The following is a 16,996-nucleotide window of genomic DNA, read 5'->3' on the forward strand; positions in this document are numbered from 1 at the left end:
GAAGTGTCATCTTTGAGCACTGGATCGTTACTTTTCAGCCACAAGAGAGTTACAGAATTATTGAGGTTGGAAGGGACCTCTGGACACCACCTTGCCAGTCCCCATGCTCAAGCAGGGTCACACACAGCTGGCTGCCCAGGACCACACACAGGCAGCTTTTGAAGATCTCCAAGAAGGGAGATTCTACCACCTCTCTGGGCAACTTGTGCCAGATCTTGGTTACTCTTACACTTAAAAGGGTTTCCTATATGTGCACACAAACTTCTGTGTTGCAGTTTGTGCACATTGCCTCTAGTTCTGTCAGCAGACACACTGAAAAAAGCCTGGCACTTTCTTCTTTACACCCTCTCTTCGGATATTTGTAAAATATCTCTCAGCCTTTCCTCATACCAGAGATCTCCAGTCCCTTCATTATCTTACTGATGTTTTGCTTTAGTAGCTCTGCTTGCACTGGAGAGTGCAAAACTGTACATGGTACTGCAGATGTGGCCTCAACGGTGCTGAGGACAACATATCTGAGAATAAAGACAAGCTCAAGATGTTACTTAATTATATCCAACATCACTGCAGAATACTAACAGAGCATGCTGGTGCACTGAAAGGAAGGTAACATGCAGACAGCATTGCCCACAACTCTTTGTCAGATGTTTACTTCAGTGTATAAAACCTACTAAATTCAGGAAAAGAAATAGTCAGGGGTTTGCTAGCCTTGAACAGAATCATAGAAGGCACAACATTACTAGTAGTGCCCAGGGTATTGACAGATAAACATTTTGTAGCTAAGAAGGTGCCTGAAAATGCCACCTTATATTTAAACAGAATCTGTAGGACCTGAAATCAACTACTCTATTTTATGATGGAATTTTTGAACTGTGTTTGTAAGACAAGAAAATGTTGCTGCAATTACTTTTTAGAGTGTGGGACACCACTGTCTGGACAAAACTGCATAAAGTAGAATTACAAAGCTGAAATTACAAAATTACAAGTATTTGTTTCATACTTCATGCCCATGAAGAACTGTTAGCGAACTTATGGCATTCACTGTGAAAAAAAATACAAACTACAGTTCTTTTTTTAAAATGCAAGTGACTGCTTTATTAGAGTCATACTTTGCTTCAAGCATGATCTGGAAAACAAACACATTTTAAAATATAAATGACAGATCTGGAAAAAGGTTTGGCTGTGTCTCATAATCCAGATGCAAAGACTAATAGAATATCAGCTGGAGCCTGAGGCTGGTTCCAAATAACTCCTAAACTCTTGACATTTTCAGTTCACATGCAAGTGTCTCTCAGACACTGGGTATCTGACATGAACTCACAGAAACTGCATCACACAGTTTCTCTGTTTTTTCCTAGAGAGCCCAGACTACTTGAATTGTCCAGTTGTCCCATGTTGTTTCCTAACTCCTCTGCTGCTCTGTGGCAGTCTGGCAGGAATATGTCCCCTGCATCTTTCTGGAATTCACTGTCATTCCACTGATGCTATACAGACATTAAGTCTTGTCTTCCTTCTTCAATATGGAGATTTATCAAACACTCCATAGATTTTGGTGTATCATTAGAGCGAAAGTGCAGTTCCAAATGAACAGATGGATAACTATGAGTTGCAAGCAGTTATGTGAAATAGCATCCAATTGGCACCCACACTGTATACCTCATGCTTTATGTAGCTTCCAGTTTTACTACATGAAACTTTCTTTTCTAGTCAATTTTCAGTTTAAACTACAGACAATAACATTCTATTTTGAATTTGGCCACTGAGAAGTTATGTGCCTCACATATTAAAGGCAAAGTTCAGAGAACAGATAAATGGATGATACCATTTTCCTACTGCTAGAGATGGGAGCACATATAAACTATTCTCCCTCAAACATCCTCAAAAGGTGAAAAACAACACTGATTACCTGCCAGAAAAATATGCTTACCAGGAAAGACCATCCAGTTTAGCAAATCTGTTGCTTCCAGAAACGAGCCTATCAAAGCACTGATTAGTAACTTTGAACTCAGCTATAAAGCAAGATGCTCTAAAGAATCAGTGCTTCCAAAGTCAGTCAACTCTGCAGTTATCAGTTCCATGGTGGAAGCCTTCTCTGGTACAGATAGCATTACTAACACCCAGTCCAAGATCAGTGTACTCCACAAAATAAATTGCCAACAAAATAAAAAAGAAATATTTCAACTTTTGTTTGCCACAGATCTAGAAGGAGTTTACAGAAGGAATGATCTGGCCCTCCACAATTACATTAAGCATCAGCAGAGCCATCCGCCTTGATATCTTCTGACTTCAGAGCTTAGTCATTTTTCAGCTGTAGCACTCCTTGCAAGATCATGGTGTTTTTTTCATAACACAGAGCAAGGAACAGTCACCTCCTATTACAAGTTGAAGAAATACAAAGCACTATATCCAGTTTTAGAATCTAAATTATGTCAAACCAGGTTATAAACTAGAGTCTGGATTTGCTGACACTGTATCTAGACAGACTTCTGGATCCTAACCCTCAAAAAACAAAGCACCTGCAAGTGGTTAGAGGGTTCCCTTCTAGAGTGTTTAGAACGTCACTTTACCACGGCAAACTGACTGTGCACAACCTTCAGCTACTACTGCGTATAAAATATTCATATTAACAACACATCAATATAATGACTGCTGATGCTAACATGGACCTCTTATCTTCACATTAGCCACTAATCCAAATAGCCATTAATAGCCCTGTATAAATGGATGTACACACACCAAAACAATAAATCCACTTAAGGAATAGATTATAGATCTTAGCCTTTAGGCAAACATTGTCTTAGGCTTTAAGCAAACATTGGGTAAGGCTGAGAGAGGAAGAAGCTGTTCAGTCATTACAGAGTTTCCTAAGAAATATTTTCTTTCACTGGTTTTCTTTCACATCTGCTATAAAATTATTATGTACTTGACCTACACATTTTCAACACATCTGATCAAATGTTAATTTTATATTTAAATCCACTAAAAGATAAACCCACTAAAAAGTTGTGTAAATACATCTATTTAATCTCCTGGGCTTTAGCTCAAATTCAGCTTTGGTCAGAAACGTAGAAGAGTCTAGAGATCTCATCCCTGTGCCTACAAAGAACATCTGTGCCCATTACAAAAGTCACTACACGCTCCATCCCTTCTCAGAAGAAGAATAAGACATGAACAGCAGGGAATGTGTCAGCCAGGAATGAGACACTGACAGAGCAAAGATATTAACACTGACTTCAGCCAACAAGACAAATGTCAATTTCAAAAGCATGAAGCCTGTCTGCAAAAGGATTACAAATAAGGCACGGAATAAAGGAGCAACTTTTGTCCAAATGTCTGAAGAGATTTGAAAGAATGCTATAACTGCATTTTCTTGCACAGTATGTTGAAGTTTTATCTTAGCACTCAAACACTAGCAAAGGACTGTATAAATGTAAACAATACCAATAAGATGGATTCCATGAAGGATGTCATCATCTGCATATCTCTGTTGAACATGTTTTAACGACAGAAAATAGCTTCAGCTTTGTAGTAATGGTGCATAAAGACTCCAAAGCTGTAATATAAGTACAACCTTCCTAAAAATTCCCTGGTCCATGCATTAATTAAAAAAAAAAACAACACAAAAAACCAAACCAAACCAAACAAACAAACAAACAAAAAACCAACAAAAAACCAAAACACCAACCAAAGAACCACTAACCCAACACAGGAAGAGAGAAAGCAACTTGCAAGAAATTATTTGCCTCCTGTCCCAAATCAACATGCTTTAAGAAAAAGGCTTTGAGAGGAGCCTCTTTCTCTACAAAGACCATTTATTGGATTTTTCCCCTATATAATCTCCAGAATACATGGCTTCAAAATTTCAAAAATTGAAAAAGCTTCTCCATTGCACCTTTTTGGTTAGGAAATGTTAATTCAACTGAAGACAACCACTAGACAGTTCACATACCTTCAGCATGTACATCCTCATTTAAAATTCTCCACTATAAGATTAACCACAGGCAACTTCATTAAAGAATTCTCAGTCTTTAGTCTACTCTGCAAAGCAGTATTCTTTAGACAGGCTTTGGTCCTACCTGAGAGAAAACATTACTAAATGTTTTATCTTATAACAAGATTTTATGAACTTCTAGAGTATTTTGCTAAGCATGTAAACAACATGTCAATTTTCAGCTGCAAATCATATATTTCCAGAAATCCTGATTGAAAAAGTACTTCTAACCTTGCCTTCCCATATAGTTATATATACAGGTCAATTTAAACCAAGAGTCCAATTCAGAAAAAATACAGCTACATATATCCATATACAGATCCCTGAGTATTTCTTTCAAAAAGTTCCCAAGATTCCTTGGGAAAACTTGGATGAATATAGTATTAAGTGTTCTAGTAAAAAGAGCAAAGGAAAAAAAGCAAGCATAGGTAAATGACCAACTAAAAGTATCCATAAAATCCACAGTCACTGATTAAGGAACTGTGCTCAACACAGGTAATCTTACATCCTGATTTTACAGCTCTTCTTTCACCAAAACTTTCTGTTGGCAGTGATCCTATAATTTAGATACTAAACACCTCCCTGAGACTAGAGAACATTATTTCATTAAGTTCATTAAATGGTAGAATAGCAGCTGGGTGAACATGCGCTTTCTCACATGCCCTCAAATACAGGGGAGGGAAGGATGAGTTCTCCTGGTCCCAGAGTTGTTCCTCCCAGCTCCACTCCTGAACTCACAGGGCAGTGGAGAACTACAAGTGCAGCAAATTTAACCAACAGCAGTAACTATGTGATTATTCAAGCAAGGTCACAAATGCATGTACATCTCAAAGAGGGGCCATGATGAGCTGCACTCCACAAAAAAACCCATTTTTACATCCTAGAGGCAGTTATATTTCTCAAGACTCTTCTTACGGACATGGTAAGGCTAAAAGTGGCTATGACCTCTTCCTGCCTCAGGTCACCAGGCAGAACACTTTTACTCACAAAAATATTTTTATTTTCAAGCTGTTTTGCTAAGATTTTCTACCTAATAATTTTTTGAGCAACTGTGGGTCACAGTGTATCATCCTTTCTAGTATTAACCAGTAGGATCCAAGTCTACTATCCTAGATGCAAAAAGATCCTGAAGCTTTTCTTCCATCTTCCTAACTGCAGGAGACTTACAGGTTTAATAACATCTCATCGCTTTTCATCAGAAACTCCTTGGTATTAAGTAAGATGAAAAAAAACAACTGTAGATGGTTTTGTAAAGCTTCATTTTCGCCAAACATGAAACACACAAAAGATTTATGACAGGACACCTTCAGATTCCTGGGAAAAATTCCACAATAAAAACTAAGAAATGACAAGTTTCCCATTATAATAAAAAACAGCGGTCTTGGGCAGAAATGTTACATAACAGCACAGCTGAGTCCTGTGCTCAAACGTTCTCTCTCAAAAGCATAGTTAAGAAATCTTGTGCAGCTGTACAGTCACGCGTAAGAAATTAAGCAAATTATTACTCTTTTAACCACATCTACTAGATTGGCGATCATTCATGACGCCCATACTTTACCACCTCCCTCTGCCGAGAAAACAAATCCCTCTTTCATTTGAGACTGATACTACTTCTCCTGACTCTGATCTCCATGAAAACATCCTGCAGAGCGCCTTAATATTCTTTGCAGTTTCGTCTACAATCTAGCAGATTCTCCTACTGCAAAGTAAAGTCTTATTTGAGTGAATTTGATTCTTAAACATTTCTTTCATGGATTACCAGATTAGAGATGTCCTTCTCTCAGGATTCTCCTCCTTCCAACAGTTTTTTTCCCCCCTGGTGCTATTCAAAACTGCTGGAGCCAGTTCTATTAACGAGTTCTTATTACAAGTTCTTCCCATAACTTGTCTTCTCTGTAACCCTATGCTGACCAGGTAATTCTTATTCTCAAGAAATTATAAGTGTGTGTCATCTTTTCCTTAAAATAAACTGCCACTGGTGGAAAAAAGCTGTATCTTACCCTTTCAAATACTGCAGACACTCTGACAGTAGGGGAATTGCTATTGATATCCTGCCAGTGTCACTTATTGCATGTGTAGAGGTAATTAACACTGCAAAAAAGTTTGTTATCATTGATACTTCCCTCTATATCACTTCATCATAACTCCATACAAAAGTTTGTCAAAGAAGCTACCCACTTAATCGCATGGTTTTTAGTGTTTAGGAAACTAATACTCGTTCAGGAACCCCTACACACTAATTTAAAAAAGAATAGCCCTCTGTCAATATAGGTGTACAAAAAGACTTCAAGATATAAAGTTTGCAAGCCCAGATTCAAGAAAATGAAGGTTAAAATCTACACTTTCTAAGATAGCTACTTTACTAGTGGTTAACAGTGCTATGAGCTTCTCTGAATGACAATAATTCACAAAATTACCAGCATGAAGTGGAGCGTTAAGAACCTATATCTAGCATTATCTTCTAGATATCCTTGGCTGGCAGGTTTCAGGAACTTCAAACTTACATTTTCTTACCTAGCTCAGTAACTTGTCGATCAAAAGGACAACGAACTGCTCTGCCATGAAGGGGAAGCCGGGTAAGACAGTCATGGCAGACAGTATGGCCGCACAAAAGCAGCCGGGGAACTTTGTCACCTTGCAAAGAAAATACATCTTCACAGACTCCACACTCAAGAACCTGTAAGTTAAAAAAGACCGTATTTGGTTTTGAGCCGATAAAAAAGCAGTAAGCTTTGGTCACAATTTATTTTACAAAAGTTCATGTAATCACAGCACATGAGTCAGGTGAGTCATTAATTTTGCTTTATGCACACAACTAACGATATTTTTGAAGTAAATAAATAATTAGACACAACCAGAACGTTTTAACTCCTCAGCATCCCACCTGATGACCTCATGACTACTTCTTGCCCACTTCATTAAATACAGTGCGCCAAGGGAAGCCGCCTGGTCAAGCAGCACAACTAAGTAAGGAGAAACACCGTCGCAGGAACATGAAGCGGAGGGCAAGACCCTGACAAAGCGGAGTGCTGGCCGGCGGAGAGCTTCCCTTCGCAGCTGGTACACATAAAGAAGTCAATCACATCAAGTTAGACACTTATGAACCTATAAACGCAGCACCAAGGCAACGGGAACAAACAGCTGTGGGCCGGAACATCTTAAACCGTTAGCTAAAAGGAAAACTGATGGTCACTTAGGGGGAAAAAAAAAAAAAAAAAAAAAGGAAACCCAACACCGGACAACCCCTAAGCCCTGCCGCTCCAGGGTACGCCTCCTGTACCAGAGATCCCTCGCTCCCCCTCCTCGGCCGGCGCCGCCCGCCCCGCCGCAGGAGCCGAGCCAAACCGAGCCGCCGCCTTACCTTCACTGCAGCGCCCGCCGGGCCGCGCCCGCTGCCACCGCCACCGCCGGGCCCGCGGCTGCCGTCCGGCCCGGCCCCAGCCCCGGGCTTGTTTACAAGGAGGGCCGCCATCTCGGGGAGGGAGGAGCAGAGCGTCTCCGCAGGAAGGAGCAGGGAGCCGCCTCAGGCACCGCCCTGCAGAACTACAGAACTACGGCTCCCATAGTCCTGCGGGCCGTCCGTGCCGGCGGGCGGAGGAGGAGGCGGTGCGGCCCCGGGCCGCCCGCGGAGCCCTGGGTGCTGTAGTGACGGCCGCCGCAGCCAGAGCGGCTCCGCCCAGCTCTTCCCGCCATAGTGCGGGTGGAAGCCATGGACGTCAATCAGTCCAAGCAGGAGCACTTGCTGGCTCTGAAAGGTACCGACAGCGCGGCCCCGCCGGCGGCCGCCCGGCCCTGGTCCGGTGGTGAAACAGCGTGTCCGATCCGCAGCCGAGGGTGTTTCTCCCCTCCGTCTCAGGAGGTGGATCAGGGCAGGGCCCGGCGCTGAGGCCTGCGGTGGGTGGTGCCCCAGGGCACAAGGAGGCGGCGGGGGCTACTCTGAAATACCCCGCACACGGGTGTGCACCTGGCGTGGTGGGGCTGCGGGGCTGCTCGGCGTGTCCGTGCTTTGCACAAGGCTTCGGTTGTGAGAAAACGTTTAGTTAAAATTTGCTTTCCAGTTCCCCTTGTTTTTCAGGACGAGTGGACGTAGTCTTAAACTATGCCGGAGAGGTTTTAGACTGGGCGTTAGGAGGGATTTCTTCACAGAAAGGGGGGTTAGATATTGTAATGGGCTGCCCAGGAGGTGATGGAGTCACCGACCTGGAAGTGTTTGAGGAAAGGCCTGGACGTGGCACTTGGTACCGTGCTCTGGTTGACATGGTGGTGTTCAGTCGTAGGTTGGACTCCATGATCTCAGAAGTCTTTTCCAACCCAGTTGGTTCTCTGATTCCTCTTTGGGCGGATTTTGCCCTTTTCACCTTGTGCTCAATGCATAGCTACCAGGCCTACTTTCTGGATTCGGGGATCACAAATAGTGAAAATAAAATTGTGTATGTCTCCTGCATGCCTTACAAAATTAATACAAGAGAGCCCTCTGAAGTTTTTGATAATTTCTGAGTAATAAATGCTGCTAGTTATGTTGGTGCAATAAACAGTTGGTTAAAATCTCAATTCTGCAAGCATTCTAGATCAGTGAGGATGTCCAGATGGATCAAGTAGTGCAGCTGTGGGGTTCATTTCGGAGCCCATCTTCTAGTTTTAAAACACTCCTGGACGGAGTTTGTAATGGTATCTGCATGTCACAGTAAAATCTGTTAACCATAATTCAAAGCTCAACAAGCCCTTTTCGAATATGTATAGCTATATACACACAGAACATGAAACATCATGAGCTGACAATATAAATGCATTTTGATAGTAACTAATTCAAAGCAAAAAGTTTTATGATGGGTCATAAGAAACCAGTGCAGTCCTTGGGCTTGTATTGAATTTGGTGCAGTGTCCAGGCTGTAGATTTTGCAAAAGAAGTGAGAAAGATGTGAGGGCTTCTTTGCATTGTGACTATACTAAAGAGAATCTTGACAGTGCAATGATTAGGCAATCCTGGATTTTATTATTTTAGTATTACTTTATATTACTGATCAGGAAACCTGAAATGATTGCAAACTTCTTAAGAGGGTGAGAAAACAGGAGAGCAATAAGAGTGCATGTTATACTTATGTTTCATAACAGTGTTTGTGGTTAATGTATTCTTTTTATGAAAGTAGTAGTTAATGAGTCTTTTAATTATTCTAAAAGTCTGATAGATGAAGCAATTATCAGTTCCTTGAATTAAGGTTGCATGTATTGCTTGGCAGCTCTGAGACTAAAACTGAATGTTGTAGTTCTGATATGAAATGGAAACAGGCAACTTCTCTTTGCCTAGAGCACTTCCCTTTTAACTTTTTACTTTAAAAACTGCTTTATCAGTCAGTACTATTTCAGGAAGGGTTTTTGTAACACACGTGTTGCTTTATATGCCCTGGCTTAAAATATTGATGTGTAGGAGAAAAACATTTTAAAAAAAAGTTGTCGGCTAAATTTGAGAAGATAGGCAGTAGTAATTGTATGTCTTTTAAGATACATAGCAAGAATAGTGATGGATGGCAAGTGCAAGATGGTGACAGAAGAAGAATTCTCTTGCAAAGGGACTGTGTTGAATAAACAGTGTGCATGTGGATAATGTTCAGTGTACTGAAGTTACACTGGTAGTGGTGGAATACAGCCACTAATGTTCAGCCTAGATAAAGTAGAATGTTCTAATACATATCTCACTTATTTTTACTACCTGATTCTTTTTTGAAAAATGTCCTAGCGATGTTTGTCTTACTATGGTAGTATCTTATTGTTTTATAATACTTCTACTTTAGGTCCTGTTTTCCACTGATCTTTGCGTCAAGGAAAAGGAAAGGGCAAGGACATTCTAGTAAATAAGATGTTTCAGTCTAGATTTGAGAATCCTAATCAAGACACTGTTTTCCTAAGACTGTTTTCCTAAGAATCACTGGATTCCTATGGTACAAGCATGGAAGTGGTCTTGCATTATCGACCACATCAGAGAGATGTAATAAAACTGCAGAAATTTGCAGAAGCAGCAGTGAAGGAGTTTCCAATTCGTCAGTTACCAAGATTTGCACCCTGGTTTCCAAATGATTTATACAGACTTCCCCTCAAACCAAAAAAGCGGGCACCTGTTATTTCTCGTGAGGAAGCAGAAGAATTAAAACATCTTTCTACACCTTCAGAATATGTTATAGGATCTCCTGATTACGACTGCACAAAGAATCTGCTTGACTTTCAGTCTAGCATGAAACACGGTTCAACTTTAATCCAAGCACAAGCTGTTCACAGAGCAGTTAACTTGGACTATCAAGGACAACCACCACCTGAAGGAAAACAAAAGTTGAAAAGGTCTTGGAGTATCTCTCTCCCTAGCGCTAAACTCAAAGAAAAGATTCTTCCTTTATCTCAAGAACTGCAAAATAATTTGGAAAGACTAAAACTGCATGCATTTTATAGAGCAAAGTGGACAATTGAACAATCTATTTGTAATAATGAGAATTTGGAGGACATCTGGATAAAATTGAATAGACTCATCAAGGAGAATGAATTGCCCTCTTGCAATGCTACTATCCGAAGATCTGTGGGACAGATATGGATATTCTGTGATATATTATACTGTGAATATGTTAGAAATATTCTTAGGGAAAAGCTAAGCCTTACAGATAAAATGAATTTGCTTGTACATAAATATGGAATTATATTTAGTTTATAATTTAAGATACAGTTTAATAATAAAATTACTGTCTAGAGTACTGGAGTTTTTAAGCAGTTTAGAATATATAGACTTTAGAACAACTGATGAATTAATAAGCAAAAACCTACTTATATTACTTTGCTACAGTTTTCTAACTAATGATATATTTCTTTAACTTTGTTTTGCCTGAAAACTTATGGTTCAATTAAGATTAGTAAGTTTCTGTTTGGCTTAGTACTGCATTTTGTAGCTTTTCTTTCCCTTGGTGGTCTAAAAGAAAAAATTTAAAGCAGAATTTCCAGGCTGTTTTGGCAAGCTGTGTCAGATAATAAAATCTATGCTTTCAGCTGAACAAAGTACATCCTTTCTGCTTCTTTGAAATTAGGAGAAGGAAAAGTGTTTTTAAATGAGTTGTAATAATTGCTATTATATCTCTAATTACTTTTGACATTAAGAGTTTCAAGATCTGATTATTTCTTGAAAGTAAGGTGTGCGAGAATCTTTTTTAATGAAGGCATATCCCTTGCATGAAGCACAAACTTATTTTATGTGGCATGAATGCGCTTTATTAGTAATGTTAGCTGTATTTTCACTGAAATACTAATGATAGCTTCAGTAGAAATTGTGTGCTGAAAAATATGAACAATTTAATAATTGCTGGTTTACAGCTTTGGTAATAAGATTATTTTTTCCTGATGTTTCTGTTGTTTTGTCTCTAATTATATTGGGGAACAAGACAGCAGTGGTGAGCACTAGAAAGCACTTCCAGCTACAAGTGAGGAAATTAAGAAATGAGACTTCTATACATAAACTTCTGTTTGTTGTCATTATGGAAGGTAAAGGTCTCTGAGGGTTTAAACAGTCATAAAAGGTTGAGTTCATCATGGCTTTTTGTGACCTGAAAGAATAAAGTTTTTGAAGGTCATACTGTCCTTGCTCAATCGAATATTTAGAGGGTCAGTAGAGAAGTTAAACTGGGATTGATATGACTGCAAGGTATGCATTTCTCTTAGGCACTTCCACTGACTCTAAATAGTTTTGCTCTAGCTGGAGATCCAGGTCTATGGCATCTGGAAAAGGAGGAAAACAAATGTATTTGCAGATTGTTAGATTATCATTAATGCTAATCAAATAAAAGTGCGCATAAGCTTAACAGATCCCTCTGTGTAAAAATAAGTAAACTCCCCTTGGACTTTTACTTACATTTTTATGACATCCTTATGTTGAATAATTATATTTTATTATAGGCATTGCATTTTTTTAAATATTAAAATTAAAGATATTGCTCAGTTTGGGTGATTGGCATGTATTTTTGAACTCTGACTGAATTTTAAGGGGGTCTTATATTGACATTTGGGGTGTTTGTGCCATTTAATATGACCACTTAGCAAAATTAGTGCAAAATACTCTCTAGTGTAACTGCGGGTCGTTATTGGTTTTGTAGCTTCTACAGCCAAATTATTTCACTGAAATTATATTTCTGAATTTAACATTAATAGTAGCAAAGTTTCTTTGTGTATCAGCATTTTTGAAGATATAATGGAGGAGAATGCAATGTGATTTGAATTTTATTTGATGTTGTATTTTGTGTCTGGGATCTTAGAAGAAAAGTGCTGAGACCTTGTCCTGCAAAGATACTGTATTTTCTAATATTAATTTGGTAGTCTTATTAAATAAAATAATATACCTATAGTAGTTTTTCTCTGTTTTGACTTCATTCTGTGATGTATTTATTTATTACCTGAAACATGACTAAACTTTCTTTAGAAATAGTCAGCAACTACTAGTTTATACAGTTTTAGTGTAAATTTGAATAAAATTAAATAATGCCAATAATATAGTCCCACTATATTTATTTGATATACTGGCGAAAGAGCTAAATAAGCATCTTACTAAACAGAAGGAGGGATCACTGTCACTGCGGCTGTCAGCTTTCTTCTGCTGCTTTGGTTGGCTTATATGTGAATAATTGATAGATGCTCTTCTAGCTATGAGCACCTGAGCTGGGTAACTGTCATGTAAAGAGCGAATACCACCTGAGGCTGCCCTACAGAATTGTTACAGTCTTGAGTAGCACCAGTGTACCAGCTGAAATCCAGGCTTTCATTTTGTTCTGTTCAAGAAATGCTTAGTTCATATGCATGTACAATTCAGTGTTTTATGTTTTTCATTTTCAATGTTGAATGTGGTTTTCCATTTACTCTGTTTTATATATCTTTTTAATATGCCTCATGGTTTTAAACCTTCAGAAGTCATATTTTTCCACTTTTCACCATAACAAGGAGAAAATGTTACCTTTTTATGTGAAAAGTGAGAATTGTTTGTGTCGATGCTAACTTGCATAGGTCTGCTGTATGGTAGTCTAAGTTCTTGTGAACCAACACAGCCCATTGTACTCAAATGTATATCGAAGTAATTGAATACTTTACACCACTGGAAACAGTGAATGCTGTCTGGATATATAAATTGTAGAAAAGTGCAATAAAAGTAAAGCCGCAATACACGTATGAGTGCAAGGATGTTGATTAACTTGTTGCAGTCAAGAGAAATCCTTTTGGTTTATTTTTTAGTTTTAGTTGGTTTTATGTTTATTAAGTTTCCAAGAAAAAAACCCGATGATTTTTACATATTCAGATCAACACCTAAGGTTACAAATGCTCGATTTTGTTTCATGTGAATGGTTTCATGATAAGCTATATACAAGATTAGGGCCATGGTTAATGTAAATAGGGAAGAATTAGTTTAAAAAGTAGCATCTTAAATCTGTTATATAAGTAAAAATAGCGTAATTTTGAGTATGAGTTAAAATAGACTTTGAAAATACCACTTTCTTGAAGTATAGTTTTTTAAGTAGCAAAATCTCAATGATTTTGATTTTGTCAGTATCAATAAAATGGTTATGTTGTTCCTCAGGTTTTTGTGCTGGTTTTGCTGGCTTGAGTTTAAAGGTTGTGGCTTAAAGAAAAAGCAGATATATAAGTAATGCAGGCCTTTAGACTTGTAACTCTACCTTGTGTATGTGTTATAGATTAGGGTGTAAATGCAATTCCTTATAGACTGGTGTTTGACTGAAAGGGTCTGTCTTAGCCATCTTGTCCCATTCTAGAGCAATGAGGATTACAGGACAGGTGCTTAACTGAAGAAGTCCACAAAGAAATTAAACTGGTACACTTCTGAAGACCACAAAGCCCTTAACGCTGTAACAGGTATAAGACGTTTAGCACATAAAATTGAAAGCAGTAGATGTCAGTGCACCAAGGGAACAAAGGAGGAGGGAGCAATGCCATTACCAGTATTGGACCTCAGAAGAACAGGGAATTTTTTTATATTGTGAAAGGCCAGGTGATCCAAGAAGGTGTTACCCTTTTTCAGGCTAAGATTATTCGGTGGTTGTGGTTTGTTGGGGCTTTTTGGTGGAAGGAGAGCAAGACAAAATTATACTTTAAAAAAACATTTAAAAATATTTGTTTAATTGACCTGTGGTTTATTTTCTGATTTTTGCAGTGATGAGGCTAACCAAACCTACTTTATTCACTAATATTCCGGTGACTTGTGAAGAAAGAGATTTGCCAGGTAAATCTTTTCTACTGACTGATTGTTATGTATGTCTTACCAGGTTTAAGCAATGTGACCATCTAAGATATTAGAGGATTCTTATGACCTCCCCTAGAGGGGGGACTCTGAAACAGCAGTATATTTTAGATTTGGTAATAATTGAAGGAAGGTACCAAGGTGCACTCTACAGCTCTTGACCTACAACTTTGAAAGCTTAGTGATGATACTCAAATGCATGATCTCAAAGTCTGAGCAATTAACATAAAATTGAAGGCAGTTCTGTGAGAGAAATGTGTAAGTGGAGAAAGCTTGTCATTACTGTCTTTTTGTATCTGGAGAAAAGGCCCTGGTAATTAGAACCAACACATGAACGTTCTATGGAAAACAATTTTGCAAGACTGGTTTTGAATTGTATTATGCTTAGTGTGCCTTCATAAATTGGAAATCCCTGGGTTGTCCCACAGAAATAGTTGAAGTCTAGAAGTCAAGTATAAGAGTCAAAGGGAAGATTCAAGAAAGAGGATTGTGTGGAAATACAAACCAAGCAGGGGAAGAAAATAAGTGAGGTTAATTAGTTCTGTTATGTACTGTGCTTTACTTGGGTAGAATTTCCCTTAAAATTCAATGTTAATTTGAGCTATGCCTTTGGTTGGGATTGTACCCTTCAGTATGTATACTGAATAAATTATTGGATACAAGTGCACGGGAGTTAAATTAGAATTTAAAGGCAGGCCTATGGATATGTATTTCCCCCCTAAATAAGTTTATTGTAAAATAAATATATCTAAAAATAAACTACATCTAAGTAAGTGATTAAGTGTCTAACTTAAATGTAGACAAACCTTTAGACTTAGCAAATATGTAATTAATAGTAACTTGATATTTCTACAGGTAATCTCTTTAATCAACTCATGAAAGATGATCCTTCTACTGTAAAGGGTGCAGAAACTTTGATGTTAGGAGAAATGCTGACTCTGCCTCAAAATTTTGGGTAAGAAGGAATTATTGTAACTGTAACATGCAAGGTTTAGGATTCATTTAATAATAATGTGTTTATTACTTCTCTTTCTATTTGAACACCATTGTCATGCAATGAGATTTTCAGTCATTTTAAAAATAACCTGTGGTTTGATTTATAAATCTAAATCTATATATGTGTGTGTGTGTGTGCTACACGATGTTTCTTTTCTATGGCATGACTGAATTTAATAAGCATTGAAAGTTGGAAGAGATTTACAGCTGTGCGTGAATGACTAGTGTAATGCTCTGCTTTAAACCCCATCTTATATTAACACAGTTTACTACCGTGATGCTTTGGGTACTGGAAGCCATCTTCTTATTCATCTCAGATATTGAGCTGGAAAAAAAAATCTGATTTGTTTGCTCTCTTTTGAAGCTGTTTTTCTTAAAAGGATGGCTTCAGAAGTATGGGTGTGAAGATGCCAATATTCTTCTAGGATTTAATCCGGCAAACACATGTGTGTGTATATATTTTTTAAATTAGAACTAAAAGATGTTTCAGTGACATGTTCTGGTTTTTTAGTAACTGTTACTAAAAATATTTTTTTTTCCTGAACTGCAGGAACATATTTCTGGGCGAGACGTTTTCCAGTTATATTAGTGTGCACAATGATAGTAATCAGGTTGTCAAGGACATACTGGTGAAGGTATGTGATGATAAATCCACTTACTTGATTTATAAAAAAAATGATGAGTATGTTTTCTGACAATATATTGTATATATATAATGCTAATTTATAGGCTTTAGGAAATACATGTCACTTTTTCCAATCCAGAAAATATACTTGGAAATTGGAAACAGTAAGACATAAAAATAGAAATTATTATAGAAATCTTTCAAGATTAAAATGAAAAATTATGCTTGTGTCAAAAAATGGATATATTACAGAATCACAGAGTTGTTAAGTTTGGAAAAGACCTCTAAGATCAACAAGTCCGACTGTTAACCCAGCACTGCCAAGGCCACCAGTAAACCATGTCCCTAAGTGCCACATCTACACCGTCCCCACAGGGTTAGTGACTCAACCACTTCCCTGGACAGCCTGTTCCAATGCTTGACAACCCTTTTGGTGAAGAAATTGTTACTGCTATCCAATCTCAACCTTCCCTGGGTAAACTTGAGGCCATTTGCTCTTGTCCTATTGCTTGTAACTTACGAGAAGAGACCAACCCCCATCTTGCTACGATCTTCTTTCAAGCATTTCTAGATAGCAACATGGTCCCTCCCCTGAGCCTCCTTCTCTCCAGGCTAAATGCCCCCAGCTTCCTCAGCCACCCCTCATCAGACACGTGCTCCAGACCCTTCACCAGCTTCATTGCCCTTCTCTGGACACACACCCTTCTATGCAAAGCTTCTCTGAAGAATGGGTCTAGCAAAACTTTCACAGCTAAAAATATGGAGTTATATTCATTTACTTGCATACTCAATGAGGTTGTCAGAACAAGTCTATGTAAACTGCACGCTGGTTTGTATTTTGTATGAGTTGTTTTCTAGTGCTACATTTTTGTTTTGCATTTTCTGTTGAACAAATAAAACACTGAGAGTAGAAATTCCAGAAGTCATTGTGGAACTCAATGTAAAAAGCAAATAGAGATTTTATAAATTGCATATTAAAGGACTAGACCACTTACAACTTTTCGAACTTTTCTTTAGCTTTGGTAGGTTTCATCATCTTAACATATAATATGTATGAAAGTGTGTAGGGTACAAAATGCTCAGTGAAACCTAGTACTTTATAATATAAATTACTTTT

General features: G+C 38.2%; 3 protein-coding genes across 7 annotated transcripts in view; 2 read left to right on the forward strand and 1 right to left on the reverse strand.

Moving 5' to 3' along the window:
• The window catches only part of TRIM23 (tripartite motif containing 23), a 23,746-nt gene extending 16,217 nt beyond the window's left edge, over positions 1 to 7,529 (reverse strand). The window contains exons 1-2 of the mRNA XM_027732368.2: positions 7,353 to 7,529; positions 6,506 to 6,668 (exon numbers count right to left, since the gene is read on the reverse strand). Coding sequence (XP_027588169.2) covers positions 6,506 to 6,668; positions 7,353 to 7,463 — 274 coding nt within the window. The 5' untranslated portion in view covers positions 7,464 to 7,529. The remainder of the gene's footprint in view (positions 1 to 6,505; positions 6,669 to 7,352) is intronic.
• Positions 7,401 to 16,996, forward strand: part of TRAPPC13 (trafficking protein particle complex 13) — a 26,284-nt gene continuing 16,688 nt past the window's right edge. The window contains exons 1-4 of one of the 5 annotated variants that reach the window (XM_027732370.2): positions 7,401 to 7,746; positions 14,172 to 14,240; positions 15,114 to 15,213; positions 15,805 to 15,889. In XM_027732370.2, coding sequence (XP_027588171.1) covers positions 7,701 to 7,746; positions 14,172 to 14,240; positions 15,114 to 15,213; positions 15,805 to 15,889 — 300 coding nt within the window. In that variant the 5' untranslated portion in view covers positions 7,401 to 7,700. Of the gene's footprint in view, positions 7,747 to 7,866; positions 7,886 to 14,171; positions 14,241 to 15,113; positions 15,214 to 15,804; positions 15,890 to 16,996 lie in introns of those variants that run through there. The other 4 variants (XM_027732369.2, XM_027732372.2, XM_027732371.2 and 1 more) reach the window with 4 other exon arrangements.
• On the forward strand, positions 7,688 to 13,170 carry SHLD3 (shieldin complex subunit 3). The gene is made up of 2 exons (XM_027732386.2): positions 7,688 to 7,746; positions 9,781 to 13,170. The coding sequence occupies exon 2, from the start codon at positions 9,936 to 9,938 to the stop codon at positions 10,683 to 10,685; it is 750 nt and encodes a 249-aa protein (XP_027588187.1). The 5' UTR covers positions 7,688 to 7,746; positions 9,781 to 9,935; the 3' UTR covers positions 10,686 to 13,170.

The sequence above is a fragment of the Pipra filicauda genome, unplaced genomic scaffold, assembly GCF_003945595.2.
Source record: "Pipra filicauda isolate LSUMZ 115617 unplaced genomic scaffold, ASM394559v2 scaffold34_size3990699_pilon, whole genome shotgun sequence".
NCBI classification, from domain to species: Eukaryota; Metazoa; Chordata; class Aves; order Passeriformes; family Pipridae; genus Pipra; species Pipra filicauda.

Bases quoted from the DNA above. Each gene is read 5' to 3' on its own strand.
- SHLD3 (XM_027732386.2), top strand. From the start codon at position 9,936: ATGGAAGTGGTCTTGCATTATCGACCACATCAGAGAGATGTAATAAAA.